The sequence below is a fragment of the Talpa occidentalis genome, unplaced genomic scaffold, assembly GCF_014898055.3.
Source record: "Talpa occidentalis isolate TD23 unplaced genomic scaffold, MPIMG_talOcc4v2.1 talOcc4.10, whole genome shotgun sequence".
In the NCBI taxonomy this organism is placed as follows: domain Eukaryota; kingdom Metazoa; phylum Chordata; class Mammalia; order Eulipotyphla; family Talpidae; genus Talpa; species Talpa occidentalis.
The window spans coordinates 83,036,903-83,062,883 of NW_023600993.1; the positions used below are offsets into that span (position 1 = coordinate 83,036,903).

The 25,981-nt window shown below is 45.8% G+C and overlaps 1 protein-coding gene across 1 annotated transcript; it reads right to left on the reverse strand.

Annotated features, from left to right (window-relative positions):
• Positions 1 to 2,861: 2,861 nt before the first annotated feature.
• LBP (lipopolysaccharide binding protein) lies at positions 2,862 to 25,723 on the reverse strand. Its single transcript, XM_037521092.2, has 15 exons — positions 25,572 to 25,723; positions 23,652 to 23,766; positions 22,542 to 22,670; positions 18,329 to 18,484; positions 17,657 to 17,720; positions 14,407 to 14,470; positions 12,193 to 12,284; positions 11,474 to 11,650; positions 9,718 to 9,777; positions 8,999 to 9,163; positions 7,684 to 7,751; positions 7,088 to 7,130; positions 5,280 to 5,343; positions 4,949 to 5,025; positions 2,862 to 3,362 (listed from the first exon to the last, which is right to left on the reverse strand). The coding sequence occupies exons 1-15, from the start codon at positions 25,693 to 25,695 to the stop codon at positions 3,318 to 3,320; spliced, it is 1,443 nt and encodes a 480-aa protein (XP_037376989.1). The 5' UTR covers positions 25,696 to 25,723; the 3' UTR covers positions 2,862 to 3,317.
• Positions 25,724 to 25,981: the final 258 nt, after the last annotated feature.

The window sequence follows — 25,981 nt, forward strand, 5'->3', positions numbered from 1 at the left end:
AACAGAGCTGAAGATGAGAGTGGGGTAGGAGAGCAGAATTCTGGGGCCCTCCAGGCCTGGTCAGGCCACAGAGAATAGGTCTCAAGTGTCATTGGCTTTGGGCTCACTGTCTTCCCCAGCAATGTGTCTGGGGACCAAAGGAGTTGAAGAACAGAAGGCCTCCTGTGAAGTTGGAGGCAGCATGGTCCAAAAGACCACCCTCACAAACCTACCAACTGCAAGTTTGAGGGTTTCCAAGACTACCCGAAAATTCCACAGTTTTCTAGGAGGACTCACAGAACTCACAGGCAGCTTTTGCAGTCAGTTATAGCTCGTTGAAGCGAAAACGTAGTGATTAAAATAAATCAAGGGAATAGGTACTTAGAACACGATCTGGGAATGTTGCAAACACAGAGCTTCCAGCTGACCCTCCCTGAGGATTTATGGACTATATTACTTCCCAGCCTCGTGGCGACAATACACAGAGTGCTGCAAATCAAGCCCGGTGTCCAGAGTCAGTGGGCTCCACCCATAACCATGGTTGTCTATCAGTGTGGATGGCCACTGTGTCCAGCCCCTCGGAGGTCAAGAGGCTTCCATGTGACCCAAAGCCCCATGATGGTTCACACTGTTGGCCTATCTGAGTGGTGGTCCTTCAGGTAAATAAACAGTCCTGTGGGACACCTTTCCAAGGTCTTAGAGGTGAGCTCTCAGGGGCTGAGGGCAAAGACCAGACCTCTCTTTGAGCTCGGTGAATTTGCTGATTCCACAATCCTCCAATGTGACACCTCTCCCCATAAACTCAGACACTACCTCAGGAGAGGTAGCGTCAAATACCCAACTGCTAAATTAACAGAAGACTCTTTAAGTTCCTGGATTTGATTTCTAGACACCTATTTTACAGCTGTACCTCCCCTATACATATAAGGACATATGAATAAGAAATGATGTGTGGATAAAGTTGCTCATTGAAGCACTATTTGTTGGCAGGAGTTCCTTGCTGGAGAGAGAGCAGAGCTGCCAGCTGTCGAGGAGTTGATTAAAGCAACAATCAGCTAAAGTGAAAGGCACAGTGAATCCCAAGTATCTACACAAAGAATGCCAAAACCTAATTAGAAGGGCCATATGCATGCCTATATTTGTTACAGCATTATTTACAAGAGCCAGGTTGTGGAAACAACCCAAGTGCCCAAGGACAGATGAGTGGATTAAGAAGATGCAGTATATGTACACGCCGGAATACTACTCAGTGATAAAAAAGATGAACGCTTGCTTTTGTGACAACATAGATGGAAGTCGAGGGGCTGATGCTAAGCAAAATAAGTCAGAAGGAGCAAGAAAAATAACAGATGGCTTCACTTATATAAGGAATATAAAGAAACAAAAGAAAGGGTAAAAGTCAAACCTTGTCATGAATAAGTGTTTCTCCCTTGTTTCACCACAAATCTGGTTCTACCATATTCATCAGGGACTTGCCTGGGTTTCCCTGAGACTTTCTTGATGCCATCCCCCAGAATGTTCTCAAATGTAGGCTGCGTACAAACTATCCTGACCTACTTTAAAATATGCAGAGGAGAATGACTCACAATGTTTCCAGTATTGTGGAAGTTTAATGGCACAAGCAGGTAAGCCTTGTAGTGGCTGATGCACTAGTTGTTCAGAACATGCGCACTAGCCTTCCCTCTTCCCCATCTGACTTCCTGCTCTTCTTTCCCGGTACTTCTGGCATCATCTTCCAAACAAGCTACTTATACTCACCTTCACCTCCTTGTGCCAGGATTTGCTTCTGGGGAGCCCAAAGGAAGGCAGATGATAATCATATCCGCCACTTACCAGGGCCTGGCTACACCTTGATACCCACCGAAGCTTCGTGTGATCCCATCGAGTCCTGAGTCCCCTGGAGGGCTTCCTAGCCCCCCTTCCAGGGGAGGAGGCAAGGTTTAGGGAGACCTTGCCCATGGCCCTAGGCAGGTAAGTTGGAATCAATTCTCCCCCCAGTAGCTGAGGCAACGCCCTTACAGCAGGGGCTCGAGGTGGGTGTGGGCCGCTCTACCTCCCCATGCTGGACCCCAGTGTCTGCTAATAGGAGGTGCTTAGTAAGGACGCCCAGTCAATAGATACTGAATCCCCACTATAGCCAAATAAGCCCTTTTTTATGGATTACCTAAATGTCATTGTTATCACAGATGTTATTATCATCCTTACTCTATAGGTGAGGATCAATGGGGAAAAGGGCCTGCGTGGGCCACATGGCCAGCCCTGGACAGAGCCTGGGCCCTTCACCAGCAGGGATGGCTGTGGTGGACACGTGGACAAAAGAAAAGAGGAGGGAAGAGGGGAAGCCATGGTTTACCCAGTCCCCAGCTGGTGACAGCACTGGGTCTCATCTTGGAAACTCTGCCACAGACAGGGTAAATGGGTCTGTTCCCTGTGAATTATCTGCTAGCTGGCAGCCCCATCCATCTGCTCATTAACACAATTAAAAAAAAAATCAAACAAGCCTTCTGATTCCCAGTCCCTGGGGGTCCAACTACATAACTTGGAAATAGCTCTTTATTAAGTCTGATAAAAGGCTCGTTGTTCAGTAATTAGAAACCAAGTCCTCTTCCTTCAGGCTCAGGGCTCACAAACAACAGTTGGATGAGCTTTTTATTTGGGTTGGACCAAAAACCCAGACGGATCCATCTTCTTCTGATTTATCCCCATCTCAGTGGGGAAAAACAGCAGGGGGCTGAGTTTTTGCTCTGGGAGAGCCAGTGGCTCCCGTGTCCGCAGCACAGGCAGGAAGTGAGCTCGAAACTGAAATGAACAAGCATCTTAGAGAGGGGTCCTCAGCACCAGGTCCAGGGTGCATGGAGCACACCCCACTCCTAATTCTCTCTTAGAGGTTTCCATGGCCCACGGGGAAGGGGTTTGTGGTCCAGCTGGAGCCTTGGAGACCACAGATGGGTCTGCCTATCCCCAAACCCCTTAGGCCAGGAGAGGGTGTATAGTAAAGAAAGAGGTTCAGCTAGAGTAGCAGGTGGTTCCTTCACTGTAACATCAACGACAATTTATTGGGGATCCTCTGCTAGGCATGGGGGTCAGATGTGAACAGAACAAGATGGTGCCTCCCTTAGAGACATCACAGGCCAGTGGGGGAGGACGGTCCATTGCAGTAGAGCAGGTAAACCCAGAGGCACAGAGAGGGTGGGCAAGTGTTCTGAAGAGCAGGAGAGGGGCGCAAGGCAGGCGGAGGAGGAACATCTTCATCCCCCAACATCTGTGATATGCTGCACATCTGGAAATGCAACTCGCTGATCTCGCTGCGGCTGCCAAGTCCTTCTTGTTCCTTGCTCTCAAACACTCATGTACTGGACGTTAGCACCCAAGAACAGGAATTCCTAGGAAAGACCAGACAGGACAGGGTAGTAAAGAGCACCCTCTACTCCACAAGATGCACCTTGGATCTCAAGGGAGCCACATGTCTTGGGAAACACGAGCTGAGCCAGAAACCAGGTCAGGGCATCAGTCACCTGTGTGCCTCTCTCCCCAAGGTCTCCATAAAGTACAGCTTTTGCCAGCTACATTCTCTAAGGTAGCAATTAATCTGTCATTTCCCAAGCTGCTGCTTCCTGGCAGGCCTCATAAATGTCCTTTGTGTCACCTAAATTTTCTTTTGTTGGCAAATAACACAAAACTGTGAGCTGCTATGGTTGACTCTCCCATCTCTTCAGTTCCCATCACCCAGAGGGGCAGGAATTCTGAACTCAAGGCAAAGTCCAATGCTCTCCCATGCTGCCCATCCCCTGCCTTTGAGATCAAACAAATGGACAGAGTTGATGTCAAAATTCAAAAGAATATGCTAAAATAGAATAAATCTTTGAATTACTTCCCATGCATGAAACTGAGCTAGATGCTTTCAGAGTTGGCACCCAGTTTTCAAAGAATCCATTGAGGTTTTGGCTACACCCCATTTTATAGAGGAGAAACCAGGCCAACTGGGTGAATTATCGCTTAGTCTTGGTTTTGAGCAATGATCTGTCTTCTGTGAAGACTCAACAGTACTTGGGTGTTGAGTACCTCTGGGCCCCTGGTTTGGGGCATTTGCTTTTCAAATGTAGCAGTTGGTCAACGTTTTGTGTTCCTGCAGATTCTGCTGCCCTGCAGACTCGCTGGCGGCTGTTATTTATGGGGTGCCTGTGATGTGCCAGGACAAAGTATCTCACAGACCCCACAACTTAGTCATCCCACCTTAGAGATGTTCTTCTAAAAGATAGTCTGAACCTGGGGGCACACATGGACCATCATATGCTTGTCAGAATAGTGGAGAGAATAATGAAGAATCAGACATATTCCTTGGTATTGAAATAGTTACATAAATGATAGTCCATCTGATGGGTGAGACATAATTCTTATGGACAGTAGGAAGTCTTAGGTTTCAAGAAGGGAATGAGGCTAAAGGGTGATGCTAAGTTTAAAAAGAAAAGAAAGAATACAGGTGTAAGTACTAGCAGTGCAATTATCCAAATAAAACAAAACATTTTTTTTTAAATGCTTAGAGGAAAAAAGACTGCAAGGAAGTACAATGAAGTTCAAACCATGGATATGTTGGAGCAATGGGTTTATGAATATTTTCCAAAAACTTTTATTATATGGCTATATTACTTGGAAAAAATTTTAAAAAGCTTTCAAATAGCTTTCAGAATCTGACTTGTTGGTAAGTCTAGGATTGCAGTCTTTTCAAAATGAGGTGGTCTTGAAGTCACCCGTGGCTGGGGGTGGGAGGCAGTGTGGCACAGGCTGTGTCCATACCTCCTGCCCCCACAGAGAGGCCACTTCGGAAGGACATATGGTGTCTGGGATGTTGGGGAGCATCCTACCCCAGGCAAGGCTAGGCTTGGTTCCACCCACTAAGTTATGGTCTCCAAATCTGGAAAGCTAGCCCACCTTCTCCCCAAATGCTCAAAGTCCCCCTGAACCGACTGACCTTGCGGATCTGAAGAATAAGGTCGTAGAGTTGAATGTGGCTTAGCAGAGGGAGTGGGAAACCATTTGCCAACACCTCTGTAGGTTGAGAGAGATTTATTAGTAACATTTTACCAAAGAAAAGTCCTCTTTGCAAACTCTATACACAGTACATTCCCATTTAATTGTCACTACCATCTCACAGAAAAGCCACTGGAGTTCAGAGAGGTGAAGTGACTTACCCAAGGTCACACAGCCTGCAGAAGCACCCCTTTCCCAACTCCAAGTCTAGCTCTCTTTCCACCAAATAGTGGTGTCACTCTGGACTTGGAAAAATCCACAGTGATTCTTACCGTTGACCTTGGGGTAAATGTTGTTGAGAATGTAGTAGTTGAGTAATGCCTCCAACAGCTCCACCTGGGGGAGAACAGGAGAGGTACACTGTAACCTGGGCCATCTCGCCCACTAATAAACTCCATGCCACTCTGGGGATGGGATGGTTCTCTATGTGCTGATGTGATAAGAGGCTTGACATAAGCAAATGCAATAGGTACCTACATCATGCTACTGTTTTTGTAAGATAAAACTGTTTTGATATACACATAGAAATATTTGGGAAAGTTACATTCCATGGTGTTTCCTCCAGGAAAAACATCAAGGATTGACTTAGTCTTATTTCTGTTATTTATCTTTTTTTTTTTTTACAGTGAGAATGTTTTCCTAAATTAGTTGTGGGCTACAAAAATTTTAAGTCAAAACAAAATTTATGAAAGACATCTTGTAATACTCCCTGTATTCCACATATAGGGCTTAGAGCATTACATAGATCTAGGATTCAGCCTTTATAGGGAGGTGAGGATAATGTTCCCATTTCACAGATAAGAAAAGTGAGGCCCACAGAATGAAAATGACTTGCAGGAAACTGGGCAGCAGGATCAGGGTTTGAATCCCGAGGTATCTGATTTTACAGGTCTTGTTTTTCACATTCCATGTTCTGAACACCTGATAGGATGACTTTTTCTGAATCTTTCCACGTGAACTGAATATTTTATTTTATGGAACATTTTTACATGCCCTACACAGGTACAGTATAAGTGTGTTATTATTCACTTTATTCTTTCTTCCTCTGGAAGGAGTCATCTTTCAGGGTCTCTAAGGGCAGTATCTCTCCCTGCACATCATAGCTTTGTTTCCACTACATAAGCAGTTAAAGGAAAGTCCGGGCAGTGGAGGGCAGGGGTAAGGTGGTCAGAAGAGCCCAGCTCCAGTGGGATGGTAAAAGAAAAATAACTCCAGCTAGTTAGATCTTCCATCTCCCTTCAACCTATGAGAAACAGCTGCCATCACCACCTTCCCTCTTTCCAGAGATTTCTCTTGATGGCTTCAGCCCACATCAGTTTTCCCATCTCTTTTCCTCCTTTATTGGAGGTGGGGACATCTATTTCACCACTTTTCCTCCTTGTGGAAATCACTTGATTTTGCCTGTGCATTATGTAATTCTGCTTGCTTTTACTATCAGAGTCCCTATTTTCCTCCAGGGAACCCCCTTTTCTAATCCAATATACTGTTTCCAGAAGTGTAGCCAAAACCCATGCTTGATCAATTGACCTTGTCCAATTTCTGGCCACAGTGATTGGCTAATGAATGGGCAATACTAAGATTAATCCAGTGAGAGCTAGCACAGGGATTGTGCTTTTACTCTGTAAAAAGTGAAATGAAATTACAGGAAACTAGAGGTTTAGCTACTAATTGGAGAACCCAATGCAGATGATAGCAGAATGGAGTGATGAAGAGAGCGTCTCGATGTACCTATTCAAGCCTCTGGATCTAGCTATGCCTGAAGCCTTTAGCTTTGGTTTTTTCATTGTGTTTAGTTATAAGGCTCTCTATATTCCTATATATTCTTTAAGACATTTTCAGTTGGCTTTGTTCCTTATAGTTCAAGAATTCTGTCCAGTATATGATTTAATAATTTATTATTGTGTATTGGGATGTAGTTGTTCCTTGGCCCTATTCCATGTCCTTGAGAGTTTCTGTTGTTCTCTGTGGCAGAGAAAAGCTCTTCTTCTTTGTTATTTTCTATTATAGGTGTCATAGCCTTGCTTAGTAAACACTCTAAATTAATTAATACCCTAATCATTTCATAAATAAAAACACTTACATTGAATGCTCCAACTTTAGATTCTTTCAGTTCCACATGTATCCTATAATGAACAAAAGAAGATTCAGAGACATGGGCATTATGCTCATATGAAACCTCGCTAATGTGGGGATTAGCAGAAAAGGGGAGGCCCTTACTTGAGAAGGCTCAGGTTCAAGGCTGGGGTAGGGTGGGAGTGAAAAAAATGACCAAGCAGCCCAGAACAATGATACGGTACTAGTGAGAAGACTGGCAGAGGGAAAGCAGGTCAAGTAAAAGAATTCAATTGATCTATAATTTCAGGAAGTTAATGTAGCTGATGTCTAAAATTCATAGATTTAAAAGTAAAGCACTTATTAGCACTTTCCTTAGAAATTTGGAATGGGGGATTAGGTGGAGAAATTTTAAATTTTGTGGAGGCAGGGCTGGTGAAGCGAAAGAATTGGACCAATTGGAATGAAAATTAAGTTTCCTTCCCAAATTGTGACCCACCTCCCCCTGCCCCAACATTAACAGGAAGATCTCACCATTCCCCTGCTCCAGCTACAGAGACTTAAGAAGCCCAGTCGAATGTCCCCCATCCCCCCATCCTGGCCCCGGGCAAGAGGCACACTTACTGCTCTGGCTTTAGGGATGCAGTGATCTTGTTGGTGTTGAAGGTCAATGTGGCAGATATATTAGTGGCCTGGAAATGCCAGAAGAAGGAAGAGGGACTAAGTGAGGGAGGTCATCACGTACAGGAAGGGCGACTATGAGGGCTGGTTATCTCTGCTAAGCAAATGGCTCAATGAATCAATGCAGGAATTTGCTATTAGATTGTAGATTCCCATAAGGTGCAATCTAATAATCCCATTTAGGTGCTCAATAAATGTTTGAACTTGAACATTTTTTCTTGAAATTGTTGACTATGACAGCAGTTAAACTTTGAACAGATTACCAAGGAAGGTAAAGAGTACCTGTCCCTGACAATCTCTAAATGGGAGAGTTTCTAGCTATTTCAGGGCAAGATTCAGTCCTGGTGATGATGATGATGATGATGATGATGATGTCGTCTTACTTTAAAATACATTGATAGCAATTGTGATAATGACAATATCAAATTGCAGATACAACTTCTAGGGCCAATTACCCTTGCAGAGATTTGTCTTGTTGACTTCGAAACCTGAAACAAGATAGCCAAGTTCTCTATCCAGTGAAAAGGATCCCCAAGGGACTCCAAATCCCTTACATAGAGTCTATTGAGAAAGGAGAAACCACTCTCAATATTTAATGCAGAGGCAATTTAAAGCAGGGGATTTGTTTACAAAAATGACACATTGCTGAAAAGCCAAAAAAGAATTGGAGAGGCAACTCAGGCATCAGCAGAGACAGCAAGCCACTTCTACCCAGGACTGCAGAACAGAGAGAGGAACTGGGAGTGTGGGGCAACTGGGGAGGAGACACAGTCGCTGCTAGAATCTCTGTCCAAGGTCAAGAAAGGAAAAAAATACTCTGGCTTTTTCCTTCCTCCTGCCCTCCATTCTCATTAAGTGTCTGTCATGGACTGACCCAGCTGGAACTCAGTGTAAGACAGCCTGGGAAATGTAGTCTCCAGGGGTCAGACTTAGATTAGAGCAGAGCAAAGACTCCTATACATCCCCCCACAGTAGCCCAGACTCAGCTAATGGGTGACAGAGAGATACATACATTGAACAAATAAATCTATAACAGTTATATAAGTATCTGTACTATAAATATTATAAAGAAAAATAATAGGGAGCTGCAAGAATAAATGGTAAGGGCCTAAGGTAGACCAGAAGAAAGTATAATCAAGAAAGTTCTCTCTGAGGAAGTGATATTGAAGGTGAGCTCTACAAGTATTAGCTAGGTGGTGAATCTGGGGAAACGTATGCAGAAAGAGGGAACAGCATCTGCAAAGACTTTGGATCTTACCGCACCAAGCTTGAAGACAGGCACCCGGCCAGTGTTCGACAGCACAAAGCCATCAATCTCTATCTCGGGGGACAAGGACAGATTCCCAGGGCTGAAGTTCAGTAATGGGGCAGAGGCAACTGCTCCCTGGAGCTCCAAGTTCATGTTGGGGTACAGCCTGCCTAACTGGGGGAGGGGGAGAATGAGGACATGATGTCAGATGAAAGAAATATGCAAAATAATAGCCCAGGGCATGCAGAGGGGTGATCACATTCTCACCGGGTATTTGTATACAATCTGACAAAATGCATAGATTTGGATTGAGAACTGGGTGGTTGGGGGACAGGAGTGGATGGGTCTTTCCAAGCCACATTATTTCATGCCTTGAAAGTTGAACTATTATCACCCAGCCAAAATATTTTTAAAGCACCAGGAATAGGCCTGGCCACTAGTATGTCCTCCATCTCTCTTAGGTTTATGGATTAGGGTACATTTTGTGGGACATGTTGGTATTCCTTGGGATTTTTAGATATCACTACTGAAAATACTAGGCTCTGTGGTCCCATGAGACCCAGGCTTTGAAGGGAAGGGAGCCCCAAAGCCAGCAGCACCCCAGCTTTCACTAGGGGTGGACTGTCAGCCTTGAAACCATTGGTTAAGTTAACAAAAGGTTTTAAAGAGAAGTCCCTGAAAGCCAGAGGGCTCAGTGTGCACCCACCAAGGGCTGAGGGATGTCTTACCCGAGGGGCAAAGGAACGGAAGGACTTGGTGGTCAATCGGATGTTAGAGTCAGGTGGAATCTGTAGCAAAGAGACACAGAGAAGTTTTAGGTGCTCCGGGGGAGGTGAAGGTCTAGAGAGGTGGAGTGAGGGGGAATGGTCAAGCCTGTAGCTTCTCAAATGTCCTGGGTCACCATGGCAGCGACCATCCAGATGCCTGCCCTGCACCAGCACATGAGTCTTCGAGGGGCTGGCTGCACTCCTTGGGGTGCAGGCGACATGCAGGAAACACCTTGAGAGTCCACGAGGGTGAGGGTGAGATGTGCCATCACACAGACACAGGTTTGGCTGCTGGCTTTGTGCTGTGTGGTCTAGGGCCAGGCCCTTAACCTCTCTGAGTCTCAACTTCTTCATTATAAAATGGGGATAAGCAAAGTCTCCACTCACCAGGTCACCATCTAGCACGAGGTCTAGCACAGTGAGCACTTAGTAAATCACAGCTGCTAGATTGTGTCCACTAAAAGGAGGACAGCAGCAGTAAACATAATAGCAGAAACTGGCCGATGTATGTGTGACAGGTCATCCCAAGGACACAAAGTCCATGCCATCCATCTACCAGATGCTCCCGGTTTATGAAGAGAGCAAACTGGCCTGTACATGCCCTGTGTTCCTGGCACCATCCTTGTATTGTTCACGAGGCTTCAGCTTTTACAAGGAGCAACAAGAAACAATCTTTTGAAACCCAGAAATATTAAAGAAACAGGAGAAATATTGATGATGTGACCACAATAACATTTGGTATCGATTATATAAAGCCTCTGTGAGTTGCCTTAGAGGTAGATGGTAGGAAGACTTTGTCCCTCCTTTTCACCACGCATCACTAAAATCATGTGCCCTTTTCACTGTGTCTATAGGGGAGCTCCCAGAAAAATTTTCTATTAAAAAGATCACTTTGTGGGCACAGTGTCTTCACAGTCGTGCTATACTTTTATTTTCTATTCTACGTATTTTCTATTCTATTCAGTGCATCTTTTATCCTGCCCACTCACTAAAATATTTTTAAAGAAAGATTTTTAAAAGATCTAAAAACCATGAAAATAAGACAAAATATGAATTAGAATAACATGTCTATGTAAGGTCGGTGCAGGGGGCCTGGTGAGGGCCCGAGGCCACTGGCACAAGAAGGGGCCTTGAAACCTCAGAGGGAATTCAACCTTTGCCTCAGCTCCTGGAACCAGAGGCCTCCACCAGACACAAACAGAACCTGGTAGTGTCAACCAGAAACCACCAAAAAATCCCAACTTCGGTTCCATATACCCAGTTTCCCACCTAACATTTCCTCACCCTATAAAAGGACTTATCCCCCACATTGGGCACCACTTCTCTAACCCCCATGGGGGGGGTCCAATGAATCTTGCGGGGGTGGGGGGAGGGGTGGGGGGGCGCTATAAATTTTACCCACCTTTGAGAAACTTGGCCTGGCTCTTCTTTTCTTTACCACGCCAAATCTTTCAGTCTAGCTTGAGGGGTGTGGTGGGGGAATGGAATACAGAAGCAAGCTACAAAGCCTTCCTTTGTTATAAGGGAGAAAGAACGTTGACTTTGAGCTTCCTAGAAGCCAAAGTAAAAAGGGAAATTGTGCCTATATTTTTCCTGGTCTTGATCTTTTTTTTCTTAGTCATAATTTATTATCTCATTGATGTAAATGAAAGGAAAGAAGAAAGGAAAGACAGGTTTTTTTTGTCATTTGTAAGTGCTCTTCTGCCACCATCCTCACCAAGTCATCTGTGATGGAGAAGGTCAGGTATCCTGCCTTTTGATACACCAGGCTGGCTGTGTTGAAGACATAATTAGAGATGGTAAAGTAGATCATTCTGCTGTGTTCCTCAGGAAGGTTCATAACTGGAGGAAGGAGAGCAACTCGGGAGTGGTGATCACGGTGAAAAATTTCACCCTGAAGAGAGAAATAGGGTCCACTTGAACTTTTCAGTCTGTCCCATGACCAGACATCTGAGCAAGGTAGTCCTGATGGGTGTGTGTGTGTGGGTGCACCCTGGCTCTAGATATTGCCTGAAAATCTATCACTAAAGTCTTTTTCCTTTGAATCAGTGTTGTCTATCCAGATGCCTTCATGGAAAGCTCCTGAATGCATTAAACTTTGGTATATGATCATATGACCGCTATATCACCTAGGGTCAGCTCTGACAGACTTCACCTGTGTAGTGGGCAAGGTAAAGGATGGGGACATAGAAAGAGGGGACGTCTTAAGGCCTAAGAGTTGGAAGTCACTTGTGGGAATATGCTGGCTCTGGGAACAGTCCCCACCACATTGTCTGGACTTCAACGCAGTTGGCATTGTCTGGCCTTCAACACAGCTGGCATCATTGGGGAGATGAGGACAGACAAGGTGCATTGGAGGCTCCAGGAAAGGAATGAACCCGAGGGAAGGCTACACTGGAGTTGGACCCACCCCAGGCCATATCCCAGGTCCCTTACCTTAAGCATCAAGTCCAGTGACTGGGATGTTGCCCTTGGTGCCTCCATTAAACTGTAATCAATACTGATGAAACTGTCAATCTTTGCTGAGACTGTGGACCAGGAGAAGGCAGAATTAGGAGCTAGGCAATAGAGAGAAGGGGTGATCCACATCCCAAGGAATTGTTGCAATGTATCATCAACAAATTCAGTAAAGTTGCAGGACACAAAATCAGCATACAGAGATTAGTTGTGTTTATACACTAACAATGAAATATCTAAAAAGGAAAGAAAAGAATCCCATTTACAGTAGCATCAAAAACAATAAAAGACTTAGCCAAGGAGGTGAAATATTTATGCATTGAAAACTATGACTGATAAAAGAAATTGAAGAAGGCACAAACAGATGGAAAAAGTATCTTGTGTTCATTGACTGAAAGAATCAATATCACTAAAATGTCCATACTACTCAATCTCATCTATAGCTTCAATGCAGTTTTTATAAAAACTCCAATGGTATTTCTCAAAAGAAGCAGAAAAAACAATCCTAAAATTTGTAGGGAACCACAAAAATCCTGAATGACTAGAGCAATTTGAGAAGAAAAATAAAACTGGTGGCATCATATTTTATGACTTCAAATCCTACCACAAAGCAATAGTAATCAAGAGAGTATGGCACTGTTATTAAAAATAGTCAAGGTGTGGAAACAATTGGAGCCAGTCAACAGATGGACTGTGTGTCCAAGAAAGTGTGTGTGTACATGTATATACATCATACATGTGTGTGTAACAAAATAATATTCAGTCTTGAGAAAGCAGGAGACCCTGCTGTATGTGACAACATGAATGGAACTCGAGGATACTATGCTAAGTGAAAGAAGTCAGACAGAGAAAAATAATATGGTGATTATTTACATTATGAGCATAATGAATCTTAGAAAGCTAACTTGTAAAAGCAGAGATTAGAGGCCTCCCCCGTGGCGCAGGGGGTTGAGCACAGCGCTGTGAAGCTGTCCCGCAGCCTCTACAGCACGGGTTCAATTCCCGGCTGGCCAGATTGATTCCCACATGGCATGGCAGACCTCTCCTGTCGCATCTGTTGCTCTGCTCAGCAGTGTATTTCCGTCAGTCAGCCTGTTCTACTCCCCACTCTGGTGAATCCTCTCACCCTCCTGTGCTTCTGGCCTGTACACTAGCTCTTGTATAAATAAAAAAATAAATCTTTAAAAAAAAAAAAAGCAGAGATTAGAATGGCAGTAACAGGAGCTGGGGTGTGGGGTAAATGGGGAAATATTGGTCAAAGTATATGAACTTCCAGTTAGAAAATGAATCAATTCTGGGGATGTAATACACAGCATTGTGAACATAGTTGACAGTGCTGTACTATGCATTTGAATGTTGCTAGGAGAGTACATCTTAAATGCTCTCAGAAAAGAAGTGATAATTATATGAGGAGGTGGAGGTGTTAGCTAAGGTTACAATGGTAATCACATTGCTAATTGTGTCCAATTAGCATATTGCACTTTAAACTTACAAAATGTTGTATGTAGATTATATCTACATACAAGCTGGATAAAATAAAATTCAACTTTTTAAGATTAAAAAAGAAAATATGTGCTGATTTCCAAGTATGCAAGTTATAAAAGAACAATGTATATACTATGTGTAGACTCAGATATTTTCATAATTATGCATATACATATATTCATGAACAAAGGGCTACATTTAGGAATGTATACCTGTATGCTTATTATGTTTATATTTATATTTGCACATGCAAAGAAAAATAGAAAAGAATGGACTCCAAACAGTTTACCTCTTGGAAGAAAATTTGAGGAGAAAAGAGGACTCTATTTTCACTCTCTACACATTGTTCCATTTAGTGTTTTATGAGGTATGCATATACCTTTTTTTAAAAAAAATATTTATTTATTTATTTATACAAGCACTGGGTACAGTTAGAAGTGCGGGAGGGTGAGAGAATTCACCAGAGCCACAGCAGGGAGCAGAACAGACAGACTGACGAAATACACTGCTGAGGGGAGCAGCAGGCGGCAGGAGAGGTCTGCGCGCCACGTGGGAACCTCGCCCGGTGGCCGGGGATCAAACCCGCGCTGCAGAGGCTGCAGGCAGCTTTGCAACCCAGCGCTCAACCGCTGTGCCACCGGGGAGGCCCTATGCATATACTTTTAGTAAGAAAAGTAAACTGTCCCAGAAATGGATGGGATGCTGTACCTGGCAGAGTCTGGAGATAAGGCTGTAGGTCAGAGGTCACTGATTTCTGGATCAATTCACAAATCTGGAAAATAAAAAAAAGGGAAGAGGAAGGCTGTCTGAGCACCTGGGCTTTGGTCTGACCCTGTGCTCATTGCTTTAGTCACATTATTTCATATATCTGCTCATTTTTATCGATCCCACAGATATTTACAGTGCTTATCATGTGCCAGCTACTGAAGAAACAGAGATAATAAAAAATATATAGGTTCCCCTGTGGATCCCAACAGGGTCCAGCTGGACCTTTCAAGTTCATTCTTAAGGCTGGCCAATGGAGCTGGGTAGTCCCCTCCATAGCCTGATTGGGATTCAAGGAACTTCATTGCCTGAAGCTCCATCATTAAAGATGTTTTTCACTGGGAGGCCCTGGAATGTAGCTTTGAGTAGCAGAACTAGGCAGAAAATGGAAGCAGCCATCCAAGTGAGTGTATGAGTTCATGCAGTTTGCTTTTTAAATGTCATTGCTGCACAGGTGGGCTGGGTTGACCAGTGTTTTCCCTGGATGCCCATGGATGAGTGAATGCTCTTGAGGCTACAACACACAGTAGGCCCACAGAATGGGTTGCCACCATGTGAGTTGCAAGCTTCTCCAGAAAAGAAAATATTGTCTTCTCAAACTTGTGTCCTCTACTCGCTGTTGTAACTACTCAAATCATTGCTTACGCAAACCAATGAATTATGAATGAGCACAGAGTTGTTTCTATGAAAACCTAAGAGAAGTGAGTGCTTTGGAAAGGTGAGTTGCTTCAAGAAAAATGCTGTTAAATTTGGAATGGACAAGAAAAGCTTAGGAGGGAAAAAAATAAAAACGTAGAAGGAAGCTGTTCTCGGATGGCTTCGCAAATGTCTTTTGATTCTCCTTGTGTTTCAAGGAATCTGTGCTGGGATTTGTTGCAGATCGATGTTTTATGCAAGAAAGACATCAGTGCCAATAGAGAGGCTGTTTTCAAACAACAGATCTGGGCCCGACATCAAAAGATGGCAAATGAATTTACATTTCCTCACATGTAAATATTTTCTTTGTTCATGTATATGAAAGCTTTCTCATTTAAAACACGTTTCTTCAATTAACCAGCTACCACCTGTTGTGCTAACAGATCTACATGTGCTATGAGGGAGGGGGACATGTTGAGGGGCTCCAGGAGCATGGGGGATCCCAGCTTAGTCTGGGGGTCACAGAGGGCTCCCTTGAAGACATTTTAAGGGCAAGGCATAAATCAGCCACAAGATTGTGGGGGAAAGCTGGGCAGGGGGCGGGGCAGGATAACCCCTGCTGCAGCTGTCCTCAGTTTCCAGGAGGGGAGGTTGGGAGTGGAGGAGCTGCTCCAAGGTGAAGAAAAGCGTGGTGAGGAACGTCCGTGATCGGTTTCAAGGGAACCAGGAAACTTGTTTTTTCCTGCAGACCATGGCCTAGCACATCAACCCAGCTACCCACGCCTGGATGCCCACCCCACAGGGGACATGAGTGAGTGGGGAAGGGATGCTCTCAGGTGCCTCAGCCCCAGACACAGTAGAGTAGGATGCAGTCGTGGTGGTTAAGGGTGTAGAGGGTGTCGATTAAACCTGGGATTCTATCCTCTCCCTACTGGCTGAGTAACCTTCACCTAATCTTTCTAATTTTGAGTCCTCATGCTCAGGATACACAGTAAAAAGGCCCAGTGCTTCCCAGGGTGTTTTGGGGGTGAGAGCAAGCACCGAGTCAGTGCTAACATTCTTATTTGTCCTGTTGCTCAGGTACCACACCCCACCCTGCGTGGGGAATTAGAAAGGTCCTGTACCAGGTACTATGTTTCCGTGGGAGGGAGACTTCCGAGGACTCCTAAGGATGGGAGTTCAGCTCCTCACCTTCCCAAATCACCCAGCTTTCATAAGGCCTTGGTACAGGTTGCCCCACGATTGAGGGGGTTCAAATCCTGACCCAGCCCCTCCCAGCAAGACAACTGCTGGTTGAGTGGGCCCCTCTGAGAGCCTCCTCTGTCAGATGGGGAAAGCGGTTCCTCCTTGAGAGTTAGAGGTGGAGATTCAAGGGCACCGTGTGTGGAAAGTGCTTAGCACATTATTCTTGGCCAGACTGCAGGCACAACAAATAGTCGCCATTATTATTTCCAGGAAGAATAGTTACACAATAATATATTCTGTATAACATTAATTACATTAATTTACCAAAGCCATGATGATATCATCGGCAATTTATTACCAGTGATAATTACTATATTCAAATTAATTTTAATATATTACTATTGTTAGAGAATATTGTTAATCATTTTTATCTCTATCATCAACAGGGAAGCATAAATCCACCCCGCTGAAGAATATTATGTCCCACTCGGAAAGGCACGGCAAGGGGTGCTTGAGAAAGAGGTTGGCCTATTTCCCAACCTCCCCTAGACCTTAGGACCCCAGAACAGGGAACAGACTCACCCTCTGCACCCTTAACCATGACCGCATCCTACCTCTCTGGGGAGCTCTACTGTGTATGTTACAAGTGCAGCTTGTAACATCCACTGTGAGATCTGCCTGCTATTCCCAGCTCAACCACAAGGAGGCACCCAAAGCTAAACTGGAGGTAGGCCCAGGAGCAGGTGGTGTGTGTCTGTCTGTTTGTGTGACCCCACATTCCTCCTTCAGTACTTCCCACTTTCCCCAGCACAGTCATTGCTACAGACACTTCCTGGTTTGTGACATCTCAGGGTGGGGTTTTGGGGTGAAGTGTTTGGGAAACTGAAGTCTAACATGGGTAAAAGATTAAAACTCTGTCAGATTCCAACATCTAGCAAGTTCCAATAATTTCTGGTGGGAAGCAGAGCTCCCACCTGGTTGACATGCTCTAGAAGTTTGTCACTTGTCTCTGCAGACACTGAGGGCTGCTGTCTTGTTTGACCACTGTGGGATGCAGGGCAGTGGGGCAGGGGTGGGTGTTGGGGGGTTCCGCAGTGATAAAGCCAAGCAGAGGGATATTTTACTCTTTGCTGAGAGTTCACCCATTCTCTTCCTAACTGGACAGACTCAGAGTCCAGAGACCCACGTTTTGCCCCCCAGATTTGCCACATACCTGCTCTGTGACCTTAGATAAATCACTGTCCTTTAAGGGCCCAAGTAGGCCTCTGTCAGATCCCACTACTGTCCTGATCCAGAGGTCAGTGAAAGGCCCCAGGGCTTTTCCCTGGCCCTTAAGAGGCTCAGTGGACACCAGCAGCTCAGCCATTCTTACCTTGCTCTCCAGTACTCGTCGGAACTTGGATTCGATCTGGTTGTGGAAGAGATTCAGTAGCCAGCTGGGGAGAGGGAACAGTGGATGGTCAGCTGTGTGGCTCTAATGCAGGGGCAGGAAGGAAAGCCAGGCCCTGGCCTCTGGACAGTCCAATCCCCAAGGGAGCCCATCCCACCCAGCCTGGTGCTCTGCTATGTCCCAGAGGCCCAGATGAAACAAAAATGTGGAGACCCAGTTCCTAGCTCACTCACTGATTCAGACACCTGGCATCTCAGTTCCTGCTGTACCCCAAATAAATTCAGTAGATTTGGGGGAGGGGCCTAGGAATCCACATCTTTCTATATATGGAAACTGAGACCCAAAAGGACTTGCCCCAGGGTTTGTATATATTTCCCTAAACTCTCCTTTGGCCAAAAACCTTTATATTTCTCCAATGGCCAAATTTCATTCATCTGCTGATGGTCCCCTAAAGTTTGTTTTTTTTGGTGGAAATGACACACCAATACCCCTGGCTCAAATCACACCCATTCATCTCAGCTGTGTTCCCCAAAGGATGACCTCCAAGTGCCCTTGATGTGCCAGGGCATCGTATCTTGGTCTTGCGCTAATCAGAGGCCAGGCCTTGGACTGGATGTGGGAGGGTCAAGTTGGCAGTGTCCCGTGGTGGCCTACCTCACGTCTCCTGACACATGCACATCCACATCCCTGATGTGGCTGCTGCAGCTGGAGGCAGTGACCGTGGGTCTCCCAGAAGAATCACTGCCCAAGAGAAGGTTGAAGGAAATGGAGATGCCTTTGACCTGCAAATCAAAGGACCCTTGTAGTCTCCTGGAGGAGAAAAAACAAATAACAGTTGATTCCTCGACCAAGGTCAGTCACCATTTCGGTGGAAAATATAAAGTTTAGTTCTTACCCCTAAAATGAGTGGAACTGACACAAAAACTTAAATCATGAAAAATTATTACAAATATGACAATGGAAAGACTTAATACAAATAAGATACTAAAGATCAAGAAGCAAGACTGGGTTTGTGGTCAGAGATACACAAAGGCCTTTCCAGGCAGGATCCAAATCTCAGAAGCCATCGGGAAATGACTAATAACCTTGCCAACAGAGAAAATGAAAACTTCAGTGACCAAAACTGTGCCATAGGCAAAGTAAATAATAGAATTGCATCACAAGCCAAAGAGCTAATTTCCTTACCATGTGAGGTAAAATATGAGCTAATTTCCTTAATATACAAAGACAAGCCATTAGTGCAGAAAGGAGAAGACAACCCAACAGGAAAAAGGGGAGATCGAAGATATGAGGGGGAAGCTTAATTGCATATAAGCACGTGAAAAGTTATTAAAAATGAAAATAATAATGATGCCAGTTTTCCCCTATCAGGTGGGTAAAACTTTTTTTTAAAAAAGATTTATTTATTTATGAATACAAGAACTGGGGTTGAGGCCAGAGGCATGGGAGGGTGAGAGGATTCACCAGAGATAGAGTGGGGAGCAGAACAGGCGAATTGACTTAAATACACTGCTGAGGGGAGCAGCAGGTGAGTCATGAGAGGTCTGCTGCGCCATGTGGGTAGCTCCCTGGCTGGGGATCGAACTTGTGCTGCAGTGGCTGTGGATAGCTTCATAGGTTATGTCTTAACCAGTTGTGCCATCAGGGAGTCCCAGGTGGGTAAGACTTTTGAGTATTAATGCCCATTGTTTGTGAAGATCAAGCAGCCCCACACATGGTAGGGGTTAAGCATGCCTGAAGTGCCAGATGCAGGGGGTGTCTATCCATATATCTTTGACCCAGTAACTTGACTTCATGACTTTACTCTGTGGCTCCTCCTCCCAAGGTGTATGTGTGTGGCAGTTCACTCAGGCATGATGGGGAATAGCAAAAAAAGAAGGAAACCACTTAAATGTCAACGAGTAAGGGTAGGTTCAGTAAGTCACGGGCATCTCAGATCTATGACTGTTAAAAGGAATGCGGCCAAGGGTGTCTAGCTGCACTGTGAGATATGACTCATCCAACAGAAGGAAGTACTGCCCATGCCAGAATGCAGGTAAAACTCAAAAATATTATGCTAAGGTGGTATTGGAACAAGAACAGACATACAGACCAATGGAATCGAATAGAAAATCCAGAAATAAATCCACAGATTTATGGTCAACTAATCTTTGACAAAGGAGCAAAGACTATGCATTGGAGCAAAGAAAGTTTGTTCAATAAATGGTGCTGGGAAAACTGGGTCGCTACATGCAAAAGAATGAAGCTTGACCACTACCTCACACCATACACAAAAATCAACTCAAAATGGATTAAAGAACTAGACATAAGACCTGAAACCATAAAATATATAGAAGGAAATATAGGCGAAACACTACGTGATCTGCACATCAAAGACATCTTTACAGACACATCACCCAAAGCAGTGATAGTGAAGGCAAAGATAAACAGCTGGGACTACATCAAATTAAAGAGCTTCTGCACAGCAAAAGAGACAATAACAAAAACAAAGAGAAACCCCACCAACTGGGAGAACATTTTTGCACCCAACACTAATGATAAAGGACTGATCACAAAAATCTGCAAAGAGCTGATGAGACTCAGCAACAACAAAGAAAATAATCCAGTCAAAAAATGGGCAGAAGAGCTAAAAAGAAACTTCTCTGAAGAGGAAATGCAAATGGCCAACAGGCATATGAAAAAATGTTCAACATCACTTGCCATCAGGGAAATGCAAATCAAAACTACCATGAGATACCATCTTACACCAGTGAGAATGGCACATATTAAAAAAACTAGCAACAACAAATGCTGGCGAGGGTGTGGAGAAAAAGGAACTCTTCTGCACTGTTGGTGGGAGTGCAAACTGGTCCAACCACTGTGGAGAGCTGTGTGGAGATTTCTGGACCTACTAAACATAGAGCTTCCATATGATCCAGCAATTCCACTCCTAGGTATTTACCCAAAGGACACAGAAACATCAATTCCAAAGAACACCTGCACCCCTATGTTTATAGCAGCACTGTTTACAATAGCTAAGCTTTGGAAACAACCCAAATGCCCAAAAATAGATGACTGGATCAAGAAGATGTGGTACATATATACCATGGAATATTACTCAGCATTCAAAAAAGATAAACACATGCAATTTGCAGCAACATGGATGGCGCTGGAAGGGATCATGCTCAGCGAAATAAGCCAAAAAGAAAAAGAAAAATACCGGATGGTCTCACTCATAGCAGGAATCTAGAAAACTTAAATAAGGGACCAGGAAAATGAATAACTATAAGAAAGTGAAAATCAAAATCAACAAAAAACTATGAACCAGAGACACTTTTATGGGGGCGGGGGCGGGAGGGGAGGGATTGGGGTCAGAATGGGGGGCTGCAATTGTATGGGGAATATAACAATAAAATTTATAAAAAAAAAAAAAATATTATGCTAAGGGAAAGTAGGCACCTAACATGGCACACAGCAGACGATTACACTGATATGAAATAGCCCAAATGGGTAAATCCTTAGGGACCTGACATATACAGTTGATGGCTGCCAGGTTGGGGGAAGACGGAGGTGGGGGTGACTGCTTTGTGGGTCTGGAGTGATCTCTTGGGGTAAGATGATTTGGAACTAGGTTGAGGTCATGGTTGTATGACATCGTGAATGCACTAAATGCCACTGAATTGTGTACTTGAAAATGGCTAGTTTTATGTTATGTGAATTTCATCTCAACAGAAATATACATTTATCTGTTTTTTTGTGGGACCCTTGCCGGCGGCCAGGGAATGAACCGGTGCTGCAGAGGCTGTGGGCAGCCTCACAGCCCAGTGCTCAACCGCTGCGCCACCAGGGGAGGCCCTATACATTAATCTTAAAATGACATTGCTATCACATTCGAAAAGGCAGTATCATTCCAAATGTAATTAACATAACATTTATTAATGAGAATTCTCATGTTCTTTTTTGAACTAGAGCTTCAAAAGCAGTGTTTCACACTTACAGCAGCTCTCGATTTGTACCAGTATTTTCAAACACTCAGTAAAGACATGTGACTCGAAGCTTCTGCATTGGACAGTACAGGTCTAAATGCTGGTCATCCAGAAGAGCTTGATCTGCCCTTCTGTTATGGGCTAAATTGTGTCCTCACCCCTCCCCCCAAAACCATATGGTGAAAGCTGAAACCCCAGAACCTCAGAATGTGGTTATATTTGAGACAGACCTTTATAGAGTGATTATGTAAAAATGAGGCCACTGAGGTGGGCCAGAGTCCAATCTGACTGGCGTTCTCAAAAGCAGGGGGGATTAGAAACAGAGACACCCAGGCGCGTGCCCACAGAGGGCTGTTTAAGCTGCCAGTCTGTGATATTCATACAGTAGCCCAGGCACACTAAGCCACCAGGGTTAATGGAGAGGTCAGAGGTCAGTGGAGAGTTCAAAGTGCTAGAGGGTCAGTACCTCGGGGTGGGGGGGTGGGGGCTGCCCTTGACCAACAGCAAACAGGGCCGAGCTGGGGTAATTCAGAGGTGTGCTATCTCCAAAAGTCTGCCAAGTTTACTCCCTGCCTCCCTTCCCCACACTCCCAAGGACATTTCCTTAGGGCATTTCCCAGATAAAGTACATGCACTTGAATTCTTGACTTGGTGTCTGCTGCTGGGGGGATGCAGACGCAATGTGATCTCACCTAGCTGGCCCACAACTCCACCCGGGAAGAGAGGGGAGAGACTCATCCAAACCAGTGTCCAGGTGGACACTAGTTCACCGCTGGACATGGGCTCCTTCAGTCCCCCATGGGGACTTTCCGATGAGCTAGTAACACCCGGGCCCAAGAAGGATGAATGTTGTGTGTGGGCAATGTCAAGGGCCCAAGGGCTGGGGAGCAGAGTCAACTTACACGAAAGATTTGCGCGCCTTCCATCTGCCCTGCACCCTGATGTTGGAGTTGGAGACGGAGAAAGCCAGGCCCTGGCCAGGGAGGGGTTTCAGAGAGGAACCCCGCAGCTCACAGCTGTGGATTTGCAGACTGGGGAGAGACACACAGAGGGCAGTGTCAGGCATGACCTGTGTCCAGACAGGCAGGGAGCTTGCTCTCACCCCGCCACCCCCTTCAGGGAGATGAGCCAGCAGGGGCTGCTTCAGGCAGGTGTCTGGCTACTTCCCTACAGAGAGCCTGCTGTGCACCCTGCGTGGCCTTGCTTAATACTTTACATGTTATGTCAGCTAGGCCTTGCACTGAGGGTCAGCATTTTTCTTGCTCCTTTTTTACAGAGCGGGGGATAGAACCTCTAGGAAGGGGTGGTTTGCCTGAAGTCACCAGTCAAGAGCAGAGCCCAGAAATCTCTCCCTCCTGGGTAGAACTTGCAGTAGAACCTATAGCAGCACCACATTTTATTTGCAGGCCCTTCACCCAGCCAGCTAACATCTAAGATGACACACACTATGAAGCTGTCAGTGGGAAAGAAATTGATCAAGTTCTACTCTATTTGTCTGGCACATAGTAGGTGCTCAAATATTTGCTGCTCTGGGCTCCACTGCCCTCCCTCCATTGCCCATCCCTCAAGTTAGTGTTTCGTGCCTCTTTTAGAGTCAGCTGTTCTTGTCTGGTAATCCTTCGAAGACAGCTCAAATGCCACCGCCTCTGGGAAGCCTTCTTTGACTCCCCCAGATGGACAAACCTCAGCGCCGACAGTGGAATACTTATATTTAAGGTTTAAGTTCTATCTTCCCCTCTGGACTACATTTGGCAACTAGACCAGAACCTGGGTTAGCCCCCAGGAGGCAGCTGTGCCACCCCGGTCTTACACATAGGGAAATGGAGACTCAGGCCACACAGCTAGCACATCTCGACTAATATTTGTTGCACACATGAATGGAAGAGTCCGATTCCTCCTGAATGCTTCAAAGAACTCCCCCACTGTCTTTCCCAGAGAGGTCCTGACTCAGTTCTGAGACTCTTTCTTTCTCCTTCCCGCTTCAACTCCTGCCCCCGCAGTGGGACACTCACCTGCGAAACTCATAGTTGCCTTTGCCGATGTATTTGATCTTGAAGTCCCCCGTGAAGTCAGGCAGCATGAGTTTGTACAGCTTGCTCTGCAGGGCCTCCAACCCCTCCTTGGCCGCTGTGGACAGGAAAAGCTGGGAGTCAGCCTGCTCTGCCCACCTCCCTCCCTCTAAGTCCTTCGTGCCTCCTGCGGGCCCTAGGGAGAGGTTGACTTCCTTCTTAGCACTAATTCCAGTTACAGCCCAGGGACCCCTCTTGCAGACCCGGTGTCGAGAAACAGCCAGGAGCCTCTTTGCCTCTCCGGTGCTGCTGCTGTGTTCCTGCCCTTCCTAGGGGTGAGGACACAGAACGTTTGTCAGCAGCTCCGCGAGGGAGGACAGCTGTGTGCTGGGTGGGTGATCTCTTTCTTGTCCTCCCTGGCACCTAGCCTGTTTCAAAAATGCTGCAGGGATTTTAGGACTGGATGTTGGATTTTAGGATCCTGGAGTTGGTATCTTTCTAGCTGGTGACCTTGAGCAAGTTCATCATCTTCACGTTCTCCACCTGTCAAATAGCAATCATAACAACACTTTCCTCACTGGGGAGGCATGAGGATGAAAGGACATCATTGCAAAGCAAAAAGGGGACTGGTTAGACAAAAAGGACTCCGAGCTCAGGCCCTGGCACACAATAGGCACTCGGTCGATGCCTGCAACAGCAAAGCAAAGCTTACATCGTGAGAGTCATAGAAAGGGCCAAAACAGCTCCAAGGGACTAGTTAAATAGACACAGTACATTCTTATGGTGAAAGGAGCAGAAGGCAAACTGTGCTTGATTTAGGGTTTCAATATAAACAACATTGACCAAGGTCCTCTGTGTATCCCGAAGTGTGAGGAATCCAGGATTCTGCCCTCAGAGAGAGGAGATCATAGATCACTGGCCGCCCCTCCTACCTCTTTCCAACTTGCTCTCCTCCCTCTAATACATGCACATGCTGGTGTCAGAATGCTGTCCCTTGTCTCTGGCTACCTCCCGCTTATCTTTTCTACCTCCTCCAAGAAGCCTTCTCTAATTTTCCTTGCTCTGCCCTTCGCCAGTCTGGGCTCCCAACAATGCTGCCAGAAGGGACGTTATCACCCCCATTTAACTGATAAGGCAATGGAGGCTCCACAAATGTGAGGCACAGCCCTGGATCAATGGCTGTGGTGCATAAATACCTCGGCTCCCTGGCCCCTCGGAAAGATTAATGATAAGGTTTTGTTTCACCAGCTGAAAAAAAATAATCTTACTACTTATCACTAGTCCATTCTTTTAAGTTGAGGATGACTTACAAAGAGTAGCTGAAGGGCACTAATCTTCAAGGCATTGCTAGATGAGTAATTCTTGGTCTTAAATGTCCACACCCATGTAAGGAGAGAGGGTGTTTGTCCATACACCCACCGAGAACACATTTCCAGTGCTAAAGCTTCCCTTCTGCCTTTCGAGTTTGGTCCCTGCCTCTGGAGGTAACCACCATCCTGACTTCTGGTTTTAAAGCACATGTTTTCTAACGTTACCAAAAATGTTCCAGCGAAATTGTTCCAGTCACGCGGGGGGCAGTAGCTGGTTTAATAAGGTACCTCTCCTGGCTGCCCTCCCTCCCCCGCTCACATTCCCGCTCACCCCCAGGGTCCCTCTCATTCCTGGAATTATGTCCCAAACCAATCACTGGCACCCAAACCCTTCCCTCTGTTTGCTAGCGGGGAGCTCAGTGGGGACAAACAATGTGTCCAAGTCACTCAGTGCTTAGGTGACCCCGGGCCAGAATCCGACCCGGGGCTGCCTGACCCGGAGGCTGGTCATACCACCCAGAGGGAGCGTGCCCCGCCTGTGCCCCTCCGCTGAAGCCAGAGCGGTCTGTGCCACGAAGGTCAGCCAAGTCCAACAGCAGCCACGGCTCCTCACCGTACTCCAGGCCCTTGTCAGTGATCCGGGCGGCCAGGCCAGGGCTGGCAGCCAGGGCTCCAGGGGTGCATGTGAGCAGTGCTGCCAGCAGCAGGGACTGCAGGGATCCAGCTGACACCCCCATCCTGGCTACTCAGTGAGGCGGCCGGACTGTCACAGCTGCGCTGGGCCCAGCTCCCTTAAGTAGAGGAAGCCACAGGGGTGAGGGGATGCTCCTGAAAACGGAAATGGGAGGTGCAGAGCAGGTGTTTGCAACACGCTGGAGTCATGGGTCACACTTAGAGACCTGTATCACTGCCCTGGGTTGGCCTAGCTCCAGGCAACACTCTCCAGCCACCTTCCCAGAAACATCCCTCTCTCTTTGCTAGGAAGGCCTGGCTGTAGGCTAAGAGCCAGGCTCAGGGAGGCCA

Bases quoted from the DNA above. Each gene is read 5' to 3' on its own strand.
- LBP (XM_037521092.2), bottom strand. From the start codon at position 25,695: ATGGGGGTGTCAGCTGGATCCCTGCAGTCCCTGCTGCTGGCAGCACTG. The intron at 14,471-17,656 runs GTAAGAATGGCT...TTTATTTTCCAG, and splicing joins GACGAGTACTGGAGAGCAAG to ATTTGTGAATTGATCCAGAA. The intron at 7,752-8,998 runs GTAAGATCCAAA...TGGCATTTCCAG, and splicing joins CTGTCTTCAAGCTTGGTGCG to GCCACTAATATATCTGCCAC.